Source organism: Elaeis guineensis, chromosome 2, assembly GCF_000442705.2.
Source record: "Elaeis guineensis isolate ETL-2024a chromosome 2, EG11, whole genome shotgun sequence".
In the NCBI taxonomy this organism is placed as follows: domain Eukaryota; kingdom Viridiplantae; phylum Streptophyta; class Magnoliopsida; order Arecales; family Arecaceae; genus Elaeis; species Elaeis guineensis.
Window position 1 is genome coordinate 117,996,546 of NC_025994.2, and position 22,863 is coordinate 118,019,408.

A 22,863-nucleotide genomic window follows, 5' to 3' on the forward strand; every position below is an offset into this window, starting at 1 on the left:
ATGGGCTTAGTTCTCCTAAGGAAGGATGTACGGTGATAACAACGGTGGTTATTATTATAATGCAATGGTGGGCCTCCAAGATCATCAGAAAGACATTCTAATGTACAACACTCAGTTTAATTCCCGCACCGGACTATTCTTATGATTTTTCCTCTGAATTTGTGATTGAATGGGCGACCAGCTCATGTTGGCCAATTGGATTAAGACACAAAACTCATTGCAAGGCTTCCCACGTTCACATCCTGCTGCAAATGGCCAAGTCCGGCCGCCGCCCGCTTGACAAGTAGGTAAGCCCGCATCGTTTCATTGGGTTGCTTATGCACGCATCACATTTGTCACAACAAGAATCTCATCCAAAAAAATTAATTATCAAAACTTAATTGATTTTTTTAATTTTATATAATTATTTAAGATCTCTCCAACTTGTAATTAACATGGAACTAAACACGCATCTCCCCACGTATTCATTTTGTTTAAATTTTGACATCCTCACCAAATTAAAGATCCAAATCCATTCAAATCCAATCATAAAGATCATGATCGACCATGATCAACCTCAATAAATCTGTATTATAGTGTCTCTTGGTCCACCTAGATTATGGACTAGATCCAACTATTTTGTAATAATCTAAGATTTTATCCAAAAAATCTAGTCAGAAAGTAATTTCGTTATTGGCAGCGTGTGTGAGTGGTGTGAATATACTGGATGGCCTAAAAGAGTTGATGGAGAGGGTGGAGGTGGGCCTTCAGAGTGTGGAACATCGCCCTTTACCGGAAAGCTAGAAATCCACTATAAAGTGGTAAGTGGTGCACTTTTGATGGAAGATTAGATTGGATGGAAGAATGGATGGGTTGTAGATTAATTCCACATCACGTTGAGAGGGAGAGGAGGATCAAACGCAAGCCAGGTGGATCCCCGCACAAGGAGGAAGGACCATAAGGATTGGGCTATAATGAAGAGAGCTTATGGGGTGGGTCATGGCTCTTCGTCTCATGGGCAACACCTCAGAAGGGTGGGTGCTGCATTTAGTACCAAGCATGATCTACAGAAGAAAGGACCCTATGATGGACCGCTATCATATTTTTGCTGTGATCGCCCTGATATATTTTATAAGTAAATATTTTTTTTTTTAATAATGATTTAAAATTATCACGCCTCCGATCCGAGATTGTGAATCGAGGGTCGCAGCAACCGTCGCATACTCATGAAGAACTCTTTCCAAAGCATGCAAGGCATCTCATCACGATATCAATGCATCACAGCGGAATAAATTCAAATAATTATTATTCAACTGTAATTCAAGTGATTAAATCAAATATCTTACATCCAATAAAATTTTTGCTAAAAATAAAACATTAGATCTAAGTTCAATAGAGTTGACAATGCTAATCTCACTTCTAAAAGCTCTGTCCCAATATTTTGTTTCACGCTCGAAATTAATTATCTGAATCTGAAAAATAGAAAGAAAAGTAATGAGCTAGACAGCCCAGTAAGTAACAAATATCTCAACCAGATATTTCAGATATTATAAAATTTTCAAGAATAATGCTGCAAATAAAAATATATTTCATGCTGATTTAATACAAATTCAATATTTTCAAATATTCACATATAATATAATATAATCATAAATCCGATTCGATGCAAAACATTCGTAATTCAACAGCCTCGACTATGACCAACGTTTAATCCCCATTGACGGGGTCCACAGAATACCAGCGCACAACCCCCACTGGCAGGGTTCATAAATACCAGCGCACAACCCCCACTGGCAGGGTCCACAAACACCAGCGCACAACCCCCACTGGCAGAATCCACAAATACCAGCGCACAACCCCCACTGGCAGGGTCCACTGAGTACCAACGTATAATCCCCATTGGCGGGGCCCACTGAAATATAGTTAGACTGAGAGCATAAATCCGATCTGTATCAAAACACTTTGTATCATAATATATCATAATTTTCCACTGAACATGTGCATAAATCGACATACCATAATATTTCAAAAGCACTTTTCTTTCAAAATATAATTTTATAAATCATGTATAATTTCAGAGAATAATTATTTATTTTCAGAATAAATATGGAATATCTCGAGAAGATGATTCATTACTTACCTTTCACGGAGCACTGAATGAACAGATCGACTAACTTCTAGGAGATTCTTCCGTGCCTATTATCCAAAATTATATTTTTATATTAATTTTAATTCAAAATTAAATCTAACAAATCCCAAAATCAAAACCTCACTTAAAATCAGACTCTTCGCTAAACTCGATCAAAATCATCAATGAAGCCTTCCACTTCGCTAATCCTAAAGGAATAACTTTAGAGAGAGAGAAATCCATCAACAGAGAGAAACAATCTAGAGAGAGAAAATTTTAGAGAGAGAAAGTCCAATTTCAGAGAGAGAAAGTCAGGGTTCAGACTGAAAGAAGAAAGAGAAGAGAGAGAAACTCTCTCTCTCATCATTTTTTTTATTTTATTTTTTTTATTTATTTATTTATATATATATATAAGTATATATATATATTGTTATTATTATTATTATTATATTATATTTTCTTTTCTTTTCTTTTCTTCTTTTTCTTTTCCTTTTCCTTTTTTTTCTCTTTTTTTTTTTTTTTTTTTCTTCTTTTTCTTTTTCTTCTTTTTCTTCTTCTTTCTTTCTTTTTCTTCTTTTTCTTTTTCTTCTTTTTCTTGGTTCCTTCCAGGCCGAACAGAGGACGGCCGTGGTTCTCCAGCCTTGACCGACCGTTCGGGCCACGACCACCGCGACGGAGGCCGGCGGCAGAGGGGGGCATTCCCCCGGTCACGGAGGAACATGACCGGCGATCGATTTCGATCGCCGGCGCCGGAAAATTCATGAAAAAGAGGCCCAAAAACAGAGTCTTTTTTCCCGACTGAAAATCGGCGACGCTCGTCGCCGGCCGTCACGCATAAAGTATGGGAGGAAGGAGGAGAAAGAGGGGAAGAAGAAGGAGACTCACCTCGGCCTCCGGTGACCTCGTCGGTGGGCAATCACGACGAGAATCAAAACGGTGTCCGCGGCTTCAATCGAGAAAAATGGAGAGAAAGAGAGAGGGAGGAGGACGATGTTCGGTCTCAAAGGAGAGGGGGTATTCTTATAGGGAACCCTAGGATTCCGAGGGGTCCTAGGAGTCCGATCTCGCCCGGGTCTCGTCGGAGAAGAAGACTCCTATCGGGAGTCTTCTTCCCGGTTTTGATTTCCCCTTTTTTTTTTTTTTTTTTGGGCTTGGGTCTGTTGGGCTGAGATTGGGCTTGGTTTGGGCTATAACATTCTTCACCCCTAAAAAGAAATTTCGTCCTCAAAATTTTTTCATACCTGTCACCAGTGTGTTGGAAGCCTGTGCATTTTGTTGAGTAAACGCATAGACTCTTCCCTGGGTTTTAGAAATCTGTCCACTACCCTTATGTTGTCCTTCATGAGTTCTTTGGCCAATTTGATTTTCAGTATTTAGCGGGCAGCTAGCAATTTTATGATCCATCTGACCACATTTGAAACAAGCACCTGTATTCCAATAGCAATCCTTGTCTGCATGATTTTTGCCATATCTGGAGCATGGCTCACCATCAATCTATTGAGTCTTATTATCTATTGCTCTCTTAACTGAACTTTTGATGTTTTTATTATTATGATGCTCATACTTTAACGTCCCAATATTCCTAATGTTTACCCACCTACACTCATACTATGTCAAATTCTATGTGCCATAATTTATCCACTTATGCTCTGATACCATATTAATTGTCACGCCCCCGATCCGAGATCGTGAATCGAGGGTCGCGGCAACCGCCGCATACTCATGAAGAACTCTCTCCATAAGCATGCAAGGCATCTCATCACGATATCAATGCATCACAGTGGAATAAATTCAAATAATTATTATTCAACTGTAATTCAAGTAATTAAATCAAATGTCTTACGTCCAATAAAATTTTACTAAATCAATAAAATATTAGATCTAAGTTTATTGAAGTTGACAATGCTAAATCTCGCATCTAAAAGCTCTGTCCCAATATTTCGTCCCATGCTCGAAATTAATTATCTGAATCTGAAAAATAGAAAGAAATGTAATGAGCTAGACAGTTCAGTAAGTAACAAGTATCTCTACCAGATATTTCAGATATTATATAATTTTCAAGAATAATGCTGCAAATAAACATAAAAGTATATTTTATGCTGATTTAATACAAATCAAATATTTTCAAATATTCACATATAATATAATCATAAATCCGATTCGATGCAAAACACTCGTAACTCAACAGCCTCGACTATGACCAACATTTAACCCCCACTGGCAGGGTCCACAAACACCAGCGCACAACCCCCACTGGCAGAGTCCACAAACACCAGCGCACAACCCCCACTGGCAGGGTCCACAAATACCAGCGCACAACCCCCACTGGCAGGATCCACTGAGTACCAACGTATAATCTCCATTGGCGGAGCCCACTGAAACATAGTTAGGCTGAGAGCATAAATCCGATCTGTATCAAAAACTTTGTATCATAATATATCATAATTTTTCACTGAATATGTGCATAATTCGACGTACCATCATATTTCAAAAGCACTTTTCTTTACAAAACATAATTTCATAATTCATGCATAATTTCAGAGAATAATTATTTATTTTCAGAATAAATATGGAATATCTCGAGAAGATGATTCATTACTTACCTTTCACGGAGTACTGAATGAACAGATTGACTAACTTCTAGGAGATTCTTCTGTGCCTATTATCCAAAATTATATTTTTACATTAATTTTAATTCAAAATTAAATCTAACAAATCCCAAAATCAAAATCTACTTAAAATCAGACTTTCGCTAAACTCGATCAAAATCATCAATGAAGCCTTCCACTTCGCTAATCCTAAAGGAATAACTTTAGAGAGAGAGAAATCCATCAAGAGAGAGAAACAATCTAGAGAGAGAAAATTTTAGAGAGAGAAAGTAGAGAAAGAAAGTCTAATTCCAGAGAGAGAAAGTCAGGGTTCAGACTAAAAGAAGAGAGAGAGAAACTCTCTCTCTCATCATTTTTTTTATTTTATTTTTTATTTATTTATATATATATATATAAGTGTATATATATATATATTGTTATTATTATTATTATTATATTATATTTTTTTTCTTTTCTTTTCTTCTTTTTCTTTTCCTTTTCCTTTTTTTCTCTTTTTTTTTCTTTTTTTTTTTTCTTCTTCTTTCTTTCTTCTTCTTCTTTTTCTTGGTTCCTTCCAGGCCGAACAGAGGACGGCGGTGGTTCTCCGGCCTTGACCGACCGTTCGGGCCACGACGGAGGCCGGTGGCAGAGGGGGCCATTCCCCCGGTCACGGAGGAATATTGCCGGCGATCGATTTCGATCACCGGCGCCGGAAAATTCACGAAAAAGAGGTCCAAAAACAGAGTCTTTTTTCCCGACCGAAAATCGGCGACGCTCGTCGCCGGCCGTCACGCATAAAGGTATGGGAGGAAGGAGGAGAAAGAGGGGAAGAAGAAGGAGACTCACCTCGGCCTCCGGTGACCTCGTCGGTGGGCAATTACGACGAGAATCAAAACGGTGTCCGCGGCTTCAATCGAGAAAAACAGAGAGAAAGAGAGAGGGAGGAGGACGATGTTCGGTCTCAAGGGAGAGGGGGTCTTCTTATAGGGAACCCTAGGACTCCGAGGGGTCCTAGGAGTCCGATCTCGCCCGGTCTCGCCGGAGAAGAAGACTCCTATCGGAAGTCTTCTTCCCAGTTTTGATTTCCCCTGTTTTTTTTTTTTTTTTTTTTTTTTTTTGGCTTGGGTCTGCTGGGCTGAGATTGGGCTTGGTTTGGGCTATAACAAAAATTTAACTATTTAATATTTTTTAATGGATCTTTTTTTTGAGGTTTTGAATGGGTGTATCAAAGAAAAGCATTTCTTGGATGCTAAATCCGAAAAGTTCATCTATCAACGAGAATACATCAAGAGAGGCATCTCTTGATTTAAACTTAAAAAATTACAACATTTCAATTTGTGTTTAGGCCCAGGAGATGGGTCCTTTCATTGAAGGAATGCAATACATCCGAAAAATACATCTATTTAAGTGAAGGGACGCAATCCCTTACTTTAAGACATCTGTTCGTTCATTCCCTCTCACATTTATAAATAGAGTATGGTTTATTCGATTTCATTCAACTTAGGATCTAGAAGAAGATGAGCAAAAATAGATTACCACCTTGGTGAGATTTGAAAAATATGAGTAAATTAAAGATGTACATTTATTGGGCTTCTATCGATGCAGTTGGATGTCTATAAAAAGAGATCTCCCAAAGAACTTTTACTGCAAAGATTATCTTGAAATTATTTTAGCATTGCATTACATTCGGGCAAAGGCTTCTGAGGCTCGTCAATGATCCTATTTGAATGCATATTAGAAGATTCTAGTGGTTCATTATATTGGACTTAGTCACCATTTAGTTGCAAGCATATAAGTGGTGACAAATTTCATTCTCAAGAAAGCATCGTATGTGACATGCCTAGAATTGAGTTCTAGTGTACCAAAAAAATTTTAAATTATATGAAATATTATTTTTTTGTATTACGTATAATAAGAAATTATAGAGAAATATATTTTATTTATTATAGTTTATTCATTTTTACCTTCCCGTTCCCTTTTAGTAATTTATTATGGATCATATTAAATAAAGGTTGCAGTTTAGGTTTATAATGCATCGAGATAACATGGTGTAATGCACAGTGGGCATTGAGATTAGTGCTTAATATATTATCATATTTGCCAAACAATTGTTGTTGCATCATTTGTTCTACATGAATACGAAAGATCATCAGGCAACTCGTCATGCCTAACGGATTCTCTGTTTGTACTGCACAATAAATATAACTGTATCGTATTAGAGTTTAGCTGTGGCACGCCACAGGATTAGAAAGAGAGAAATAAAGAAAACAAAAGCTAACGGTTGGATGTTCTTGCAGCTCATCTCCGGTAGGATGGTCGGATCGTCGTGCTTGAGTATAGAACGGCAAAAAATTTATGAGGAAGAACTATTTGTCGAAGAAAAGACACAGTCGAGAGAATCAAGAATGGAAATGAGAGCTCGCGATACAACGAACGGAGGCAAGATCAACTCGGATCGGATGGAAAGGATGACCAGTGACGTTCGGTGGCAGCAGAAAAATCTGTAAAAAAAGTTCATGTCGGAGATGGCTCCGACAAAGACACTCCGACGTCCAAATCAGTTTTCAACTCAAGAGATGGAGAAGCGAGTGAGACAGCATTTCGGGCTCTGAGTATTAGGATATGCGTACTATCTGGAGGTTTTTTCTTATCTCTATTTATAGAGAGAGCAGGATGAAGGACGAAAGGATAGAAATATATTCCAATAACGTTTTATCATATGGAGCCGCATGGGACATCTTTAAATAGTCTTGTCAGTAGGCATGTCTTTTGTTCGACGTGCCAGTGGTCACGATGGCAGGCTTTATCATACGTATGTGGCATAACTAATGACTTTGTGGTGTCCTATCATGGTACGGAGCAAAGCATTTAAGGTATGACCTCAGAATGATACAACTTGATGTGACTCGACATGTTCGCTTGGCAGCCTCGCTTGACCACCAGCTGTTTGGCCGATGTCGATATCCAAATCGGTCACTAGCCAAAGTAAGATAAAAATTGATTAGAAGCGATTCGGAGTGAGTGACCCATGTGCCAGCAGTCCCGGACTCGCTAAGTAAAGTTAGTAGGTTAGGTTGGTAGATGACCGATCTGAAGTGTCCGACGCTGTAGATAGCTGAAGAATCCGATCTGTGAATCAGGACTGTTGTGATAGACAAGTACATCGGTTTCTCATCGATGTCACTGGAGAAACAGACTGGTCATTCACCGATATAATCTTCAATTTGGACTGTCGAAATGTCGAGATGATATTGAGGTCGGACCTTCGTCGATCTTAATTTTTAGATGAGGTTGATTTCTTGATGAGATCGACTTCTTAAGGATCACGATCTTTTGATGAGATCGGTTTTTATCGAGATGGACTTCGATTGAGATCAATTATATGACAAAAATTTATTCCAACGGATACCATTCAAGAACCAACTGTTTGATGCTCCTAAGGATCTGTTCACTTGGTGCATCAAATGCAAGTTTCTATAAATATTAACAGCACCATCAAGCGGATGCTGAGGTCTAGTCGTCTCGGAAGTGTTATGTTGTTGTCTGTGTAGTTTTTTTTTTTTTTTAAGATAAATCATATGTGTTGCGGCCAATCCCCCGTCGCCGTCCGACCGCCGGCATCGTGCACCTGCAAGAGGAATCCGCACAGACCGGAGATGCCTTCGCGGGGATTCTCCGACGGTCAAGTCAGATAGAGACTAGGCAACAGCAGAAAATCAAAGGCCCAGCTCGAGAGGGCTCGGGTAAGCTTGGGAGCTGGAGAGAGCGTCAGAGAGAGCTTACTAAGACTGTTGCCTTACCTCTTTTTATAGTAGAACGCGGCGTGGTCCCGCCATTAATGATGCAGACAACTGAGGAGTTGTCAAATCGCCGAGAGCTGTCAATTCGTCGTGGACTGTCAAATCGCGCGGGTTGTCAGAACGAACCCATGTCCTCGACAGGACAATGCCCCAGGACGACTGCACAGCATGTCCTTGACAAGACAACAGCCCATAGCGGTCGTACGGTCATTGGGCGGGCTGGCCGACCATACATCGGTATTCGACTGTCGGGACGTCGGGTGATGACCCGGAGACACCGTCGGTCGGTTTAATACCTCGCTGAGGTCGGACGTCGGCTGCCGCCCCCGACAGTGAGTCGGTGATTTGGGCTCCACCGCTCGACTGGTTGGGAACAGAATGGGTCTGCCCGACCGACACTCCTTCAGTCGGATAACGTCGGAAGCTACTATCGGCAGTCGTCGGTCGGTGCGGTTGGTAGAGTCGGGCATCGGTCGGAGTTGTCCGTCGGTCGTCGGTCGGAGTCGTCTGTCGGGGTCGTCCGTCGGAGTCGTCCATCGGAGTCGTCGGTCGGAGTCATCCGTCGGTCGTTGGTGTATGGAGGTCAGTCAGTATATACCAACAATATGTATTATACCAATATGGACTATAGAGTAAATACGTTTGCCACTATTAAAAAAAAAATCTAAAACTTCAGAAATCACTAGGAGTCTACGATATAGTCTTAATATAGTTATCCACACATCATTGGCTTGCATCATCTCATAAGAAAATATAGAGATCCCTATATATTTCTCAACAATGTTGTATCAAGGGATAGAAGTTGAATGCTGTAGGTGATAGATCTGGTAGCACCTAACAACTATCGAGAAGTCATTCTCTAATTAAAATAATATATAACTTACCATATGTCAGTCCTCCAGTAGTGGTTGCTAGGTAGGTCAAATCCACTATTTAGGCGGTGGACCAGTCCAACCATAAAATAATATTAAAAAAATAATGTAATACACATATATTTATACGTGTTACTTTATAGTTGAGCTAGCCATCAAGTTCAACGGAGGACGTAAAGCTCCAAATCTTTCCCGGGTCCGCCTCGTGCCGTGCACTAGCCAAGTTGCTGGAGCGTACGCGACTGTGCTGGTCGCATCAACCCTCGTGCATGCGCTTCCCGTCACCCTCGCGGTAGGGTTCGTCGAAAAAAACCCGTTCCTTCGGCTCCGCGCATGGCCCGTGATAACAGTGTGCCCACATTCGCACCGATAATATAGAAAATTAACGAGATAGGAGAAGGGCTGTCCACGCGTTTTGGCTAATGAATGCGTACGTTGAGCAAAATCCACTTTTAGGATGTGATTTGATGCGATGGACGGACTAATATTTGATCCCATCCAGTATCCAATTTATCCATCCTCCCGCGCCTGACGGACCTTGACTTGGTAGTTTACTAGACCATTGCATGATTTTTGGACTTAGTGCACCCAATCGGGATCTGGGTCCCTCCACCATTTCGTCCCCTTCCCGAGTCTTCTCTTCACAAGCGGACGTATGGGCGGATGACGTCGCGCTGCCCGCCTTCCACGTTCCAGGCTTTGTTTGAAATTAAATATTCGTCCTCTACATTTACATCCACGTATTTCTCTAAAAATTTCAGGTTAGTCAATGTAGTTATTAAAAAATTATTATCCGGCCCATGCCAGATAGACTTTCCAAATCTTACGATGGATAACACACCACTTTAACCCTTGTGTTTCACCAATTCTCAATTGCATTTTCCACCATGCAAGTGCTATGCGATATGCACTAGCCTATCAGGATACGGTCCAGACCATAATTTCTTGTGATCACTACATTTTGTAGAAAAATATCCATGTTAATCTTTTTTTAGATAAAACATGTTAATCCTTAATTAAACTCTATTACAATGTGAATAGAATATTGACTTAGATTTAGTTGAAATATCTAAATTGGCCTTGGTTGTCTAGGTTGTATTGGATCACATACCATGATTTAATTTATGAATGGCTCAACGTTGTTGACCAATATACAGACGCGACTGTAATTAAGGATTGGATTCTTTCACTAAGACGAAAGAATTGCAAGCAGTCAAACCAAGGAAACGGCCGAAGGATTTTTATTTTATTTATTTTTAATTGGGACGTAGGGAAAGGAAAATGAGAAAAAACCATTTTCTCACTCCTTTGACCTTTAGGCAAGTCAAGTTGCACCGAAAAAAAGGTGTGTAGGCGAAAGCGGTTTCGGGATTTTGGAGATCTATCGCCACTCACTTCTTGGACGACCGTGACCACCACCGAACCCATTTGGATAAATTCCCACACCTCGCTCTTTCTTTTTATATCTAAATATCTTGCCCACCTCCCGGCCGTGCAGAAAAGACAACGCCCCACCCTCTTCACTCCTCTCACCCCTTCGTTCCAGGGCTTGAATCAAGCCCTAAACCTCTCCTTCCTTCCGGTACCCCATTGAAATCCTAAGAAGTCATTAGCAATCCAAATCCATGGACGTCGACAACTGGGATCTGGAGGCGGTAGTGAGGGGTTGCTGCTTCAGAAGACCATCAACGAGGACCACATCGACGGCGACGATGACAGATCCCTTCTCTTCCTTCGCTTCTCTAGTCCTAAAGGGGAACAAGGAGATGGAGAAAAAGACCACCTTTTTGGCTTTCCTGACATCATGGACACGGAAACCGCTTTCCGTGACCTGGAAGATCTCTGCAAGCCCTTCTTCCACACACCCCATCAGCAACCATCACAGCAGCAATCCCAGCTCTTCCCACAGCAAAGTAGACCATCCTCCTCTCCTGCCGTGGCCGATCCTTGTCAAACCCAGCAACAGTGGAGTCCGCCTCAACGGCCATTAGAAGCTAACACCCCTCGTTCCAGAAGAAGGTAGATCTTTTAGCTCTCAACACTGAATTTTTCCTTTAAGCAAACGAAAAAGGAGCAACATTTGTCTATATTTAACGTATTTGAGGGGTAAAAAAACAGGAAGAACCAGCAAAAAAGGGTGGTCCGCCATGTCCCCGCCGACGGCCTCTATTCCGACATGTGGGCTTGGCGCAAATACGGCCAGAAACCCATCAAAGGCTCCCCATATCCACGGTATGGACTATAAAAACTTTCCTTAATTCTTCTCCTCAAACTCTTTCTCGTTACGCTTAAACATTCTAACTTGGAGGGAAAACAGGGGATATTATAGGTGCAGTAGCTCGAAAGGGTGCTTGGCGAGGAAGCAGGTGGAAAGGAGCCGGACCGACCCAGCGATGCTGGTCGTCACCTACACCGCCGACCACGACCACCCCCTTCCCACGCACCGCAACTCTCTCGCCGGAAGCACCCGCCAGAAGCTCCCCCCTCCCCCGGCGCCCGCCGCCACCTCCCCTTCCGCCTCAGGCGGCGGCCAAGACGGGGACCGGATGCCGCCCTTCAGCACACCGTCATCGTGCGTGGAGGACGAGCACCTCCGGCAGCGGAAGGGCGAGGAGGAGGAAGACGAGGAGGAAGAGGAGGTGTTAACTGTGGCAGACATAGAGATGGTGGGGGAGGAGGACGTGCTCTTCTGGGAGTTTGAACAGGGCGGTGGGCGGAGGGGCGTGGGCGCCAGGGAGTTGCCGGCCATCTCGGGCTTCTACGCTGACGAAGGTGGCTATGCGGATCATTTCTTTGCTTCCACTTGGATGGCAAACAGCAACGCTGCGGCGGCAGCTTGGGGTAGTTAGACAAGCAAATTAGAGAGAGGCTTGGAAGCATCGGAGCCTGATGCTTGCCAGAATTACAGCGTTCTCACTGTTTTGATATTTTTGGCCTTTTGCTGTCTAGTGGGAAAGAGACAAAAATATCTCGCGATGCTCTCTTTTTATCTAATATCTCCAAAGTCTAGCTACGTGGTAACTGGTATTAATCAAAGCATGATGATGACCTGCCGAATAATCTTTTCCTCCAGCTCCTAATGTTTCTTCCTTGTAGTATTTGTACTTTAATTATATTAAAAGATTAGTTACGTATATTGATTGTGGCGATGGGCGTTTGATTTCGATAAATCGGGGCTTCCTCTAGCTGTTATACATCTTGCTTAACAATAAAAAATTCTGAGTTCAAATCTTGACTGATGCGTTTCCATATATTGGAGTATAAGTAATCGTAGTACATGCATCTTCTACGAAAAAAAGAATTGATAGTGCATGCATCTCTCTCTCCCTTTTATATTCAAAAAAGTGGAGCATTGTTTGTTGTTTGGTGGAGTTATTTTATTCTACTGAACTATAGATCGAATGGGACTTCATAACAGTGATTGGATGGTGAAACTTTTGACTGCATAACAATTCGATAGATTACGATTGTAGCGAATTATGAAAGATTACAAATAGGCTAGACCTTTTTGAGGTTTTGCAAAATATTTAGAGTCTATTCGACTGTCTAGGCCCAAAATCCCATGAAATTATTTCATGGGATTGGGCCAGCACAGCTAATTTTCCTAGCTGTGCCAGCTAAATTCCATGAGATTTTGGGCCGAGACAGTCAAACAGGCACTTGTACGTTTGGTCTGAAAATGTAGCTCCTACATATGTAACAGCTGGCTTATGGGTCGGCCCGTTTGCAGACCTATCAGCACCCGTGGATAGGTGCAGGCGCACTCTAATATTGTAGACTTGGGAGAGAATGAATATGTTATGCGGTGATCCTTCTCTTTTGATTTTCTTGAACAATAGCTTTGCTCTTGAATCCATTGTGCAGAGAATTGGGGCCGCCCACAATTGCTCCAGTGTGAATGTTGGTGTTGGGTTCATGGGTGTTAAAGAAATCCGCAAAGCCTTCGCCGCATTCCACCTTTGCTGGATGAACTTTGATGGATGGTGTGGATGCACCTCGGTGGTGTATACGCTGGGGGTATTTGGTGCCGTACCCCACCAAGTATGAGTAGCCCAGTGGGCTGTTGTCCGGTGTGTAATCCACCTGAAAGAAAAATTGTACTAAAAATTTGTCCTACCAAGAATTGATTCCGTAACCAAGTAGTATTAAGTAGCCGAAGTTATAATGTTTGCCTGTGATTTAGCAAATGCTCTGATTTGAGCAGCAGAGAAGTTAGCGGAGCTGCACTGGACTACGCCAATTCCAGCAGAGTCTATAAGATTTGAGTAGTAAAAGAGCACCATGACAGCATTGGTAGTCTATTGCAAGTTGACAGTGTCATGCGTAAAACATTTTTCTTTTTTATTTATAAATAGCTCATGTAAAATTCTGTTCTTTCAATAAAATTAGATGACTGTTGTCTCCATATGTTTATATATATATATATATATATAAGAAGACTGTGTCGTGTGGGAACAATAGCCTTCCTGTAATATTTTTGCCAATGGAGTTACTTAACTCAAGGTTTGAAAGAAAACCTGCCTCTGATTTAGCCTACAAAGAAAAGCACAGGTGAAGTCTAATTTTTGTCCTAGCTGAAGAAGAAGGATCTGGTACCGGGTGCTGTTTGGATCTTCACGGTGCCACTTCCTGGCATCAGTGAAATTGACAAATCCATCAGCATGGGTCTTGTATCTAGCTAGATCTTTCTTCCCTGCCAAATATTCCTGAAAGAAGAATCACATCAAGGGTGTTGTGGTGGTTGGGGTCGTTTGCGACGCACTGTGTATCATCGAAAGGATACCTTTGCAAGCACTGCCTGCGCTCCAACGAATTTGTTGTCCCAGCTCAACTCAGGAACCACATCACTCCAGTTCTGATTATTTGATACGAATGTCAGAAATTGGACGTCTTTAGTTGCTTTATATCCTTCTCAATTTGAGGTAGAAATAGAGAAGATTCATTCTCACAATCACGACCAGCTACATATTACACAAGGGTTGTGATTACTAGGGTCCTACATGATACATGGAACAATAAATTGTATCAGATCATGGAGCGCTCTTTCAATCACAGCTATTGTGCAACACACTGGTTGCTATAATTGATAGGCTGGACATATCCAATTCAATTTAGAACCGGAAAAGATCCCAATTCAATGTCATTTCAATGGGTTTATATGCAAGGAAAGTCCCATCGGCAGGTTTAACGGTATGAAGACGTTAGGTGCATTATATTGATAATGTTGTTATGGTAATGTGATTGTAGAAAAATATGATTACATGATAAAATTATAGAAAATTCTGTACTACAATATTTGGTATGTACAGTAATATTATTATAAAATTATAGAAAATTTTCATTATAATATTTGATATACAATTTAGATTAGATGGAATATAAGTTAATTTTTTCAGAATATCTCTATTTTTACTTATTGATTATTGTCTATTTTTTAGAGATACAACTTAATTTCGGAACCAACTATTTTTCATGACATCATTCATTATATTTTTTTTTATTTTCATCAATTGAGACTATTTATAATTTATTTTGATTTATTTTTATTTATTTTGATGGAGTTATTTTGATCCTGAAGTTATCTTATTGCAAGATTGTAGGATTACAAGATTACATATAATCACACGGCTATCTCTCTTTAAATAATTAAATTATTTTTTTTAAATAATAATATTATTAATAAAAATAATATAATAAATAATATAATTTAATTATTTATTATAAAATTATATATAATCTTGTCATTATTACGTACTATCAAACGACCTTGCCATCAATTTTATTATAGAACTCCTCGCCAATCCCCTGTTTCGCCATCTAGATCTCCCGAGGCCTCACCCCCTGCCCATCCAACTTTGACGAGCGCCGCCACTCAGCTGGGGGCGGCAATGCTTCTCCGGTTCGGGCATAACCCCAATCCCCAAATCAGGATGTCGTCTGTCACCTCCGCTGTCGGAAAGGATGATACCACATCCTCCTCACGATGGCCTTAGCGGGGTATCCGGTCGAACGCCTGGCGCGCACTTGGAGTTCAGTGGGCCTACTCATCATGAGTCGGGATGGCGGGGTCGGAGCCAGGCCGGCAGTGGGACGAAGGCCGGAGGCCAGGGTGTGGGTTCTGGGAGTACGGCTTGGGAGAGCATGTGGCGAAGGAGAAGGACAGGACCGTGGCGGCCGAGGGCGGTGGCGGCACGGATGAGGGAAAGCCGGCAGCGATGAGGAGGAGGAGGAGAGGATATGGGCGTAGCAGCTGTAGAGCCAGCGGGCGTAAGAGGCGGAGAACTTGGAGAGGAGGAAGCGGTGGCGGGGCGAGATTGACATGGGCTCGGAAGACTCGGGCTCAGAATACTTTGACGGATCGTGGTTGTATCCTTCGTACAAAAGTAGGATTCACCTTGCATGGCGCAAATTCAACGTTGGATCATCCACTGCCCCCTCAGGAGCCGTACATACGGAGGAAGACAAAGTTCAGAGCATTTTGAGATCTGTGCGGTGGGTGATCTAACGGTAGATTCGCGCGAAGGAAGGTGAAGAGGATACAACCGTGATCATCTCCTCCAGGGCTGCTCTATCCCGCATCAAAAAAACGCGTGGACTAGGCTCTTTAGAATGTTTCAAAGGGCCCTAGCTACTAAGCAATTTCTTGGGTTCAGGTCGCCATCATATCCTCCACATCATGGTTGCAACCAAGTAATCCGTAAGTTGGTTTTCCTCGTAAATAATGGACTAATGTCATTTAAGAGCCTCTAATTCTGATTAAGTGCCTGCCAAATATTTCCTACCTGACTAAGATTTCGTTGTGGGGACGATAATTAACTTCAGGTGAACGACACGTAATCCATGTCATTCCACTTATATTTTCTCACCCCAATCCATTATTATTAATTTCAACAGACACTAATTACAAATTCGCTCTACAGCACGACTACTTGCGTGCGTCTTTAATTAGTTTTCCCTGTTCACGTGGAAAGAATTAGTGCCGTCACTTGAGCCTCTGATTAGTAGTTCAATAGTTAACTCCCCACATTCATCACAAGAATAAGAAAGAAAAGGAGCATTTTCAAATCATTGACGATGTATCTATTGTTCCAACGTCCTTTAACTAATTTATTAACCAAACCCTGTCCATCTACCAAAAGGGTTTCACATACGTTATGCTTATGACAAATAACAGGGAGAAAGATTTTTTTTTTTTGAGGAAAAGGGACGCAAAGCCACTCAACAAAAGAGAAAGGTCATCATGATTAATTTAAACATATAAGATAAGCCTCTCTCAAGTCTCAAGGTAGGAAGTTGGCAATGTGGTGCATGCATGCACAAGGAAATTTCCCTCCCCCCCTTCACTGTATACACGAGTGCAAACCATGGTTCAGTGATTGACAAGTTCCATTGAAAATTTCAAAACGCCAAGGATGGGCAGGGCAGTTGAACTGAAAGAAAAGTAGTTGAGATATTGTTGGCGTTCTCTCACACGCGTGCTTCTTTTACCCTGGCTATTGTAGTTGACGCTTCCCAACCTATTTCCCACCTTCCGGTACATCTAACCACCAGGAACAAAAATTCTATCATCTCTCCATTTTTCTTCCCCTTTAAATCCTGCAGGGCTCCCTACCTTTTAGATAAACCGGTATGAGTATGATGGAACCTTTGGAAGGAGATGCACCACTACCTTTACCCCACGTCCCTGGCTTCTCAGCCCCATTTGCACCGCCGGGCTCGTCTCAGAACTGCCCTTCCACTCTCTCCAGCCAACAGCAGCAGCAACAAGAGCCTTCTTCACTAGGCTGTGGAGAAGCACCAGCCATTGACTGGGCTTCACTGTTCTTACCGAGCTCGATAGGACTGCAACAGCCAACGCCGGCGGGATTGTTACAGAGCGTGGAGAGGCCAAGCGAAGGCGAAGGTAATGCTACTAAAGTTGGTGGTGGTGGTGGTTGTGGCAAGGAGAAAGTAAAGGGTGGAAGGGCAAAGAAGGTCAGCAAGCCGAGGTTCGCATTCCAGACTAGGAGTGCTAATGATATACTCGATGATGGTTATCGATGGAGGAAGTATGGCCAGAAGGCGGTGAAGAACAGCATTTATCCCAGGTTTGTTTCATCTTAATCTATTTCTTTTATTGATCAGTGTCAAAGGAAAATTTGCCTCCAAGAGGGAATATGACGAATAAATTTGTCATCTCCTTCCGGTTTTCACTCTCTGATGATGCATGACCACCTTCATATGGCATTCACCTGCAAAATGTCTCGTAAATATGATGGATAATAGAGACAGATCCAATTAGTTGGGAGAACAAATCATAAGAATGCAGTCTACGTACGTCTTTCTACTATAAGTTATACCCGGAAGGGTTTAATCGATGATAACGAGTAGCTGATAGCACCTGAGATGCAAGAAATTGGAGGTGTTACAAGTTCCATGATCTGTAGGCGTATCTCAGTTACCTTCACGGGAAATCATACAAACCAGCCCATAGGGGTTTCACCAATTCTCCATTTCATAGGCTCACTTAAGGTAGAGAAAGAAAATTGCACAATATATAGTAGCTGCATCACGATGCTATACGTAATTTCGCATGCGCGATAGCATATATTTCGTTCAACTCATGCCGCAGAGGCTGATAGGGATTACTAATTAACATTTATTTCTTTTTTGAAAGATGGGTTACCAGTAAACAATGAGTACTTATCATTTAATGCCTCCTAAACGGGTTATGTTATTATCAGGAATACTTCTGTCGAGCAATAAACTGTAAACTCAGGGTGCGTTTGGTTAGCCAATAAAAAATATTTTTTTTTATTTTTTAATTTTTAAAAATAAAAATTAAAAAATAATATTTGGTAATATCATGAAAAATAAAAATTAAAAATTAAAAAATTAAAAAATTATTTTATATATAAAATAAAAATTTTTTACTTTTCAAAATTTATTTTTTTACTTTTTTTTTGCTTCCTCACATCTAAAATACTAAATCAAAAAGTAAACAGCCCAAATCCTCCTCTCTCGTTGATCTCTTCACCTCCCTAACCCTTTTTTCTCCCTTCTCGAACTCTTCTCTTTCATCGAGCTCTTCACCTGCCATCCCCAAATATTATTTTTTGCTTTATAGCAACGCAGTTACCAAACATACTTTTTATTTTTTTACTTTTACTCAATAGCAAAAATAAAAAAAAAATATTTTAAAAAAATTAAAAATAAAAAAATATAAGCAAACGCATCCTTAGGGTGCATTTGGTTAGCCACTAAAAAGGTACTTTTTTATTTTTTAATTTTTAAAAAGTAAAAATAAAAAAATAATATTTGGTAACACCATGAAAAGTAAAAAGTAAAAATAAAAAAAAATCAAAATAATTACTTTATATGTAAAGTAAAAATTTTTTGCTTTCCAAAACTTGCTTTTCTACTTTTTTTGCTTTTCCACATCTAAAACATCAAACCAAAAAGTAAAGAGCCCAAATCTTTCTCCCTCGTCGAACTCTTTACCTCCCCACCCCCTTCTCCCTCCTTGCCCAAACTCTTCTCCCTCGTTGAGCTTTTCACCTGCTGTTTCCAAATTTTGCTTTTTGCTTTTTGCTTTATAGCAATATAGTTATCAAATATATTTTTTATTTTTTTACTTTTACTCAATAGTAAAAATAAAAAAAATAAAAAATATTTTTTAAAAATTAAAAATCAAAAAATCAGAAAGTGTAACCAAACGCACCCTAAGTAATATCCCCTTTTGTGCAATATAGCATTCAAAAATATAATGAGGACCATAAAAGTCAATTCATGGTTTATTGTTATAAAAACAATTAAGCCACCAAGGGCTCATTTGGTTGACGGAAAGTGAAAAGGAGAAGAGGCAGTTTCTGAGAAGTGAAGAAGAGATCTCTTGTTTGATTGGAGATTTAAAAGAAGAGAGAGTAAAAAAAAAATTTTCCATGAGAAGTCACTTTCCATATTTTAGACTCGTTTGGTTGATGGAAAGTGGAGGTGAGAAGAGGCACTTCTTGAAAAGTGAAAAGAGGCCTCTTATTTGATTGGAGTTTAAGAGAAGAGAAAGTAGAAAAAGCTCTTCCTATGGAAAATCACTTCCCACATTTCATAGAAAGTGAAAATCCATAGGGGAGGTAGATTTTGACATTTCTCAAGGAATGTAAAGTAGTGTTAATTTTTTTCTCAAAATATTCCTTTAAATCTATGGCTAAGATTTTGTAAAATATCAATGGATGGTTAGGATAAAATACTGAATAGCACTATAATATTATATTAATATTATCTTAATATTTTATATAAATATATTATTATTATAATATAATATTAATATTATACTTATATCTATATTAATAAATTTATTATATTAAAATATTAATATATATTATTATATATTACTATTATATTATCATAATAAATTATTATAGTCTAATATTATAATATATTAATATTAATATTAATATAATATTAATATTTGTATAAAATTTAAAAGCAAAAAGATATGGTCTTATATCTACTAAGAGTATAATAGGTATTTTACATATTTTTTCTAGAAAAATGAGTACTCAATTAAACATAAGCTACTCTATAATAAATCACTTTCTCATGGTAACCAAACGTACCAAAATTCTATTTGCAGGAAGTAACTTCCTGAAAAAAAAAATCTTTTCACGAACCAAATGAATCCTAAACATATATAATGTATAGTAAATTGTAAATTAAGATCTCGACCTAGTTGAATTAAATGATAGCTAGGAATTTGTTGCGGTCAGGGGTTCGGATGGGTCAGTCTCTCCATCTATCTTGACGAGATATTATTTGCTTTGACCTCTAGCATGTCAAGATACCATCTTAGATCCAATAATTTTATTTTATGTAAAAGGCACCTCGCTAGGGGAGAGAAGGCCTTGATCCAAAATAAGATAGAGTCTGATCTCGACTCATAATCAATGTGAGACTAAAGATGCCATCTTCCCTCAATAGAATTCATTCTTACATATGTCCATAAATCTATAATATTTTAACTCCATTTAAACCCATTGTAACTTGGAAGCATAATGCATTTTCTGGTTCAAGGTGGAATCAATTGGTTTATATGCGCTCACAAACTTGGACATGTTACAAACAAGGCCACAAAGTGCACGAATATTGCCAATTAAGCTAAATGATATGGATTTAGTTAAGGCAGCTTACTTTATATGAAACTTCATTTATTTATTTATTTTTTAAACAAAGGTTTAGAAATCCTAGTATGGAGGTTGTCGTTTAGTAAAGAAGTATAAGAAAAATTAACATTAAGAAAAATGTTAATGACAAGGGAAGAAAAAGATACTATATTTACTTACAATTCATGTATTAACAGAAAACATATAGACTAGAGACTAGTTGCATTTCATTTTGATAACAATAGTTTTCTCGAGAATATTCTTGTTAGCATTTTCATGTGGTGTTGAATGAGGTTAGGATAGGTTAGGTCAAATGAAATTATATGCTTAGGCTTGTATCCTGGTGCAAGTTGCACATGATCTTTGCTTGTAATTTTGTTTCCTTCATGACTTTTCTACTTTAGTATGTGTGTGAATGTGTTTGTTCAACTCTTATTTTTCGTGCAATTTTTATTATTTTTATCATCATCTTTTTATATGATCACTTTAGTTTATGCATAATTTTGTTCTCATGTTTAGATTTTTTTTTTTTTTTTATCATGTTATTATGTGGAAAAAGAAGCTATTATCGATGCACGCACCACACATGCAATGTGAAAAAGCAAGTTCAACGTCTATCCAAGGATACAAGCATTGTTGTTACTACATACGAGGGAGTGCACAATCATCCGTGCGAGAAACTAATGGAAGCTTTGAGCCCTCTTCTCAAGCAGATTCAATTTCTCTCTCGATTTTAACTCTACTTCTATTAAGTTGGGTAAAAAAAAGTTGCCCATCTTAGCAAATTATACTTGCTTCATTGTATAAGATGTATAAAGATATGTCCAACTGCAGTCCAAGTTATATAAACTTGTAACACAGAAAAAGCTTTTCTTGTTGCAATTAACACTCGCATTACCCTTGTGCACCTTGTTGTTTTATTTCTCTTCTTTTCTGGGATATTAATAATAATGAAAAAAAAGATTGTAACAAAGAACATGAGGCATGCATGAAAAATAGGCTAGGATCCCAAACTAAGTTTGGATATCATATCCAAAATAATAGAATTTCTAAAAATTATACCGGCGTCCAATACAATGCAGTCCTTGATATAAGCATTGGTTAACCATTTTTTTTTTGGTAAAAAGAAAATATTATATTAAGAAGAGAAGATAGTTAACCTTTTGACCGGCAAATATGGACTACCAATCACAATACATCCCAAGTATACCGAGCTTCGGGCTATGGATATGTTTTATAGCAACAGATTATTTATAACCAAGTTGAAGTAGGAATGTTTTCTGTTTTTGATAGACCTAGACATTGCATTGCTAACAGTCCATTTTCTACAAGATTACTTTCCATGTTGAATTGGATAGCAATAGCAAGTAGTTAGTTACCTCCATTCGTAAGATGTTACTTTCAGAAGTTAGTACTGTATCTACACCTATTAAATGGAAAGGAAAGAGAATACACTGCAGCCCTTTCCAAAATTCAGAAAAATTGAAAGAATTTTATAGGAAAAAAAATCAAGAAAAAATGGAAAACCATATGACCCTGCAAAAAAAAGAAAATGGTCGAAAAATTTGTCCAAAAACCAGAAAAAAAAGGGAAGATAGTATGTTTTTGGTAAAAAAAGAATGGTATTTTTTTTTAAAAAAAATATGATGCCTAAAAAGAAAAATTGGACTTCGAAATCTTTCAAATTCCACAAGGTATTTTCCTTGAAAAAATTGAACTCTTCAAAATCCTTCAAAAAAATATGAGTCTTCAAAAATTGGACTCTTCAAAATCCTTCAAAAAAACACAATGAATCCATGAAAAAAAGGTAAAATTACTTAGACCATTTTTTGTTTTTTGATCTCTTGATTGATGCAAAAAAAAAAAAAGAGTAAATTCTTTTTAAAACCGCATGACTCCAAGAAAAAAAGGAAAATAGTTGAAAATAATATAAATTTCTCTGCACACATCCACATTTTTTTTTTGAAAAATGATGACTAAATATGAGATATTAAAAATTTGTTCTATATGGTTTTTATTCAAAAATGATGTCTAGAAAGAAAATATTAAACATTTAGTCATCCACATGATTTTTTTTTGAGATATGGAGCTTAAATAGAAAATATTAATTTATTTTTTCTTTTTTGATCTCTTCATGGATGTGCAAAAAAAAAAGAAAATTTTCTATGGTATTTTTTTTTGTTATTACTATGGTATTTTTTTTGATATGTGATGCGAAAAAAAGAAAAAAAAATCCTCAAGAAAATTCTACTTCTTAATTTTTTGGGAACCTAAAGAAGAGATAAAAGTTTTAATTTTCATGATAACCAAAGATAATCGAAGATTGAAAGAAAAACTTATCTCTATTTCTTCACACAA

The 22,863-nt window shown here is 38.8% G+C and overlaps 3 protein-coding genes across 3 annotated transcripts; 2 read left to right on the plus strand and 1 right to left on the minus strand.

Moving 5' to 3' along the window:
• The first annotated feature begins 10,848 nt into the window (after positions 1-10,848).
• On the plus strand, positions 10,849-12,602 carry LOC105041582 (WRKY transcription factor 22). The gene is given in 4 exon segments (XM_010918528.3): positions 10,849-11,100; positions 11,103-11,386; positions 11,486-11,599; positions 11,685-12,602. Coding segments are annotated over 4 exon segments (1,038 nt in total). The 5' UTR covers positions 10,849-10,992; the 3' UTR covers positions 12,217-12,602.
• A 563-nt stretch (positions 12,603-13,165) lies between these two features.
• Positions 13,166-15,276, minus strand: LOC140855377 (endoglucanase-like). Its single transcript, XM_073251268.1, has 5 exons — positions 15,222-15,276; positions 14,151-14,275; positions 13,885-14,073; positions 13,540-13,665; positions 13,166-13,450 (listed from the first exon to the last, which is right to left on the minus strand). Exons 1-5 carry the CDS (start codon positions 15,274-15,276, stop codon positions 13,166-13,168), a joined length of 780 nt encoding a protein of 259 aa, XP_073107369.1.
• A 1,673-nt stretch (positions 15,277-16,949) lies between these two features.
• Positions 16,950-21,427, plus strand: LOC105042030 (uncharacterized). The gene is made up of 2 exons (XM_010919138.4): positions 16,950-17,454; positions 21,065-21,427. The coding sequence occupies exons 1-2, from the start codon at positions 16,997-16,999 to the stop codon at positions 21,240-21,242; spliced, it is 636 nt and encodes a 211-aa protein (XP_010917440.4). The 5' UTR covers positions 16,950-16,996; the 3' UTR covers positions 21,243-21,427.
• Positions 21,428-22,863: the final 1,436 nt, after the last annotated feature.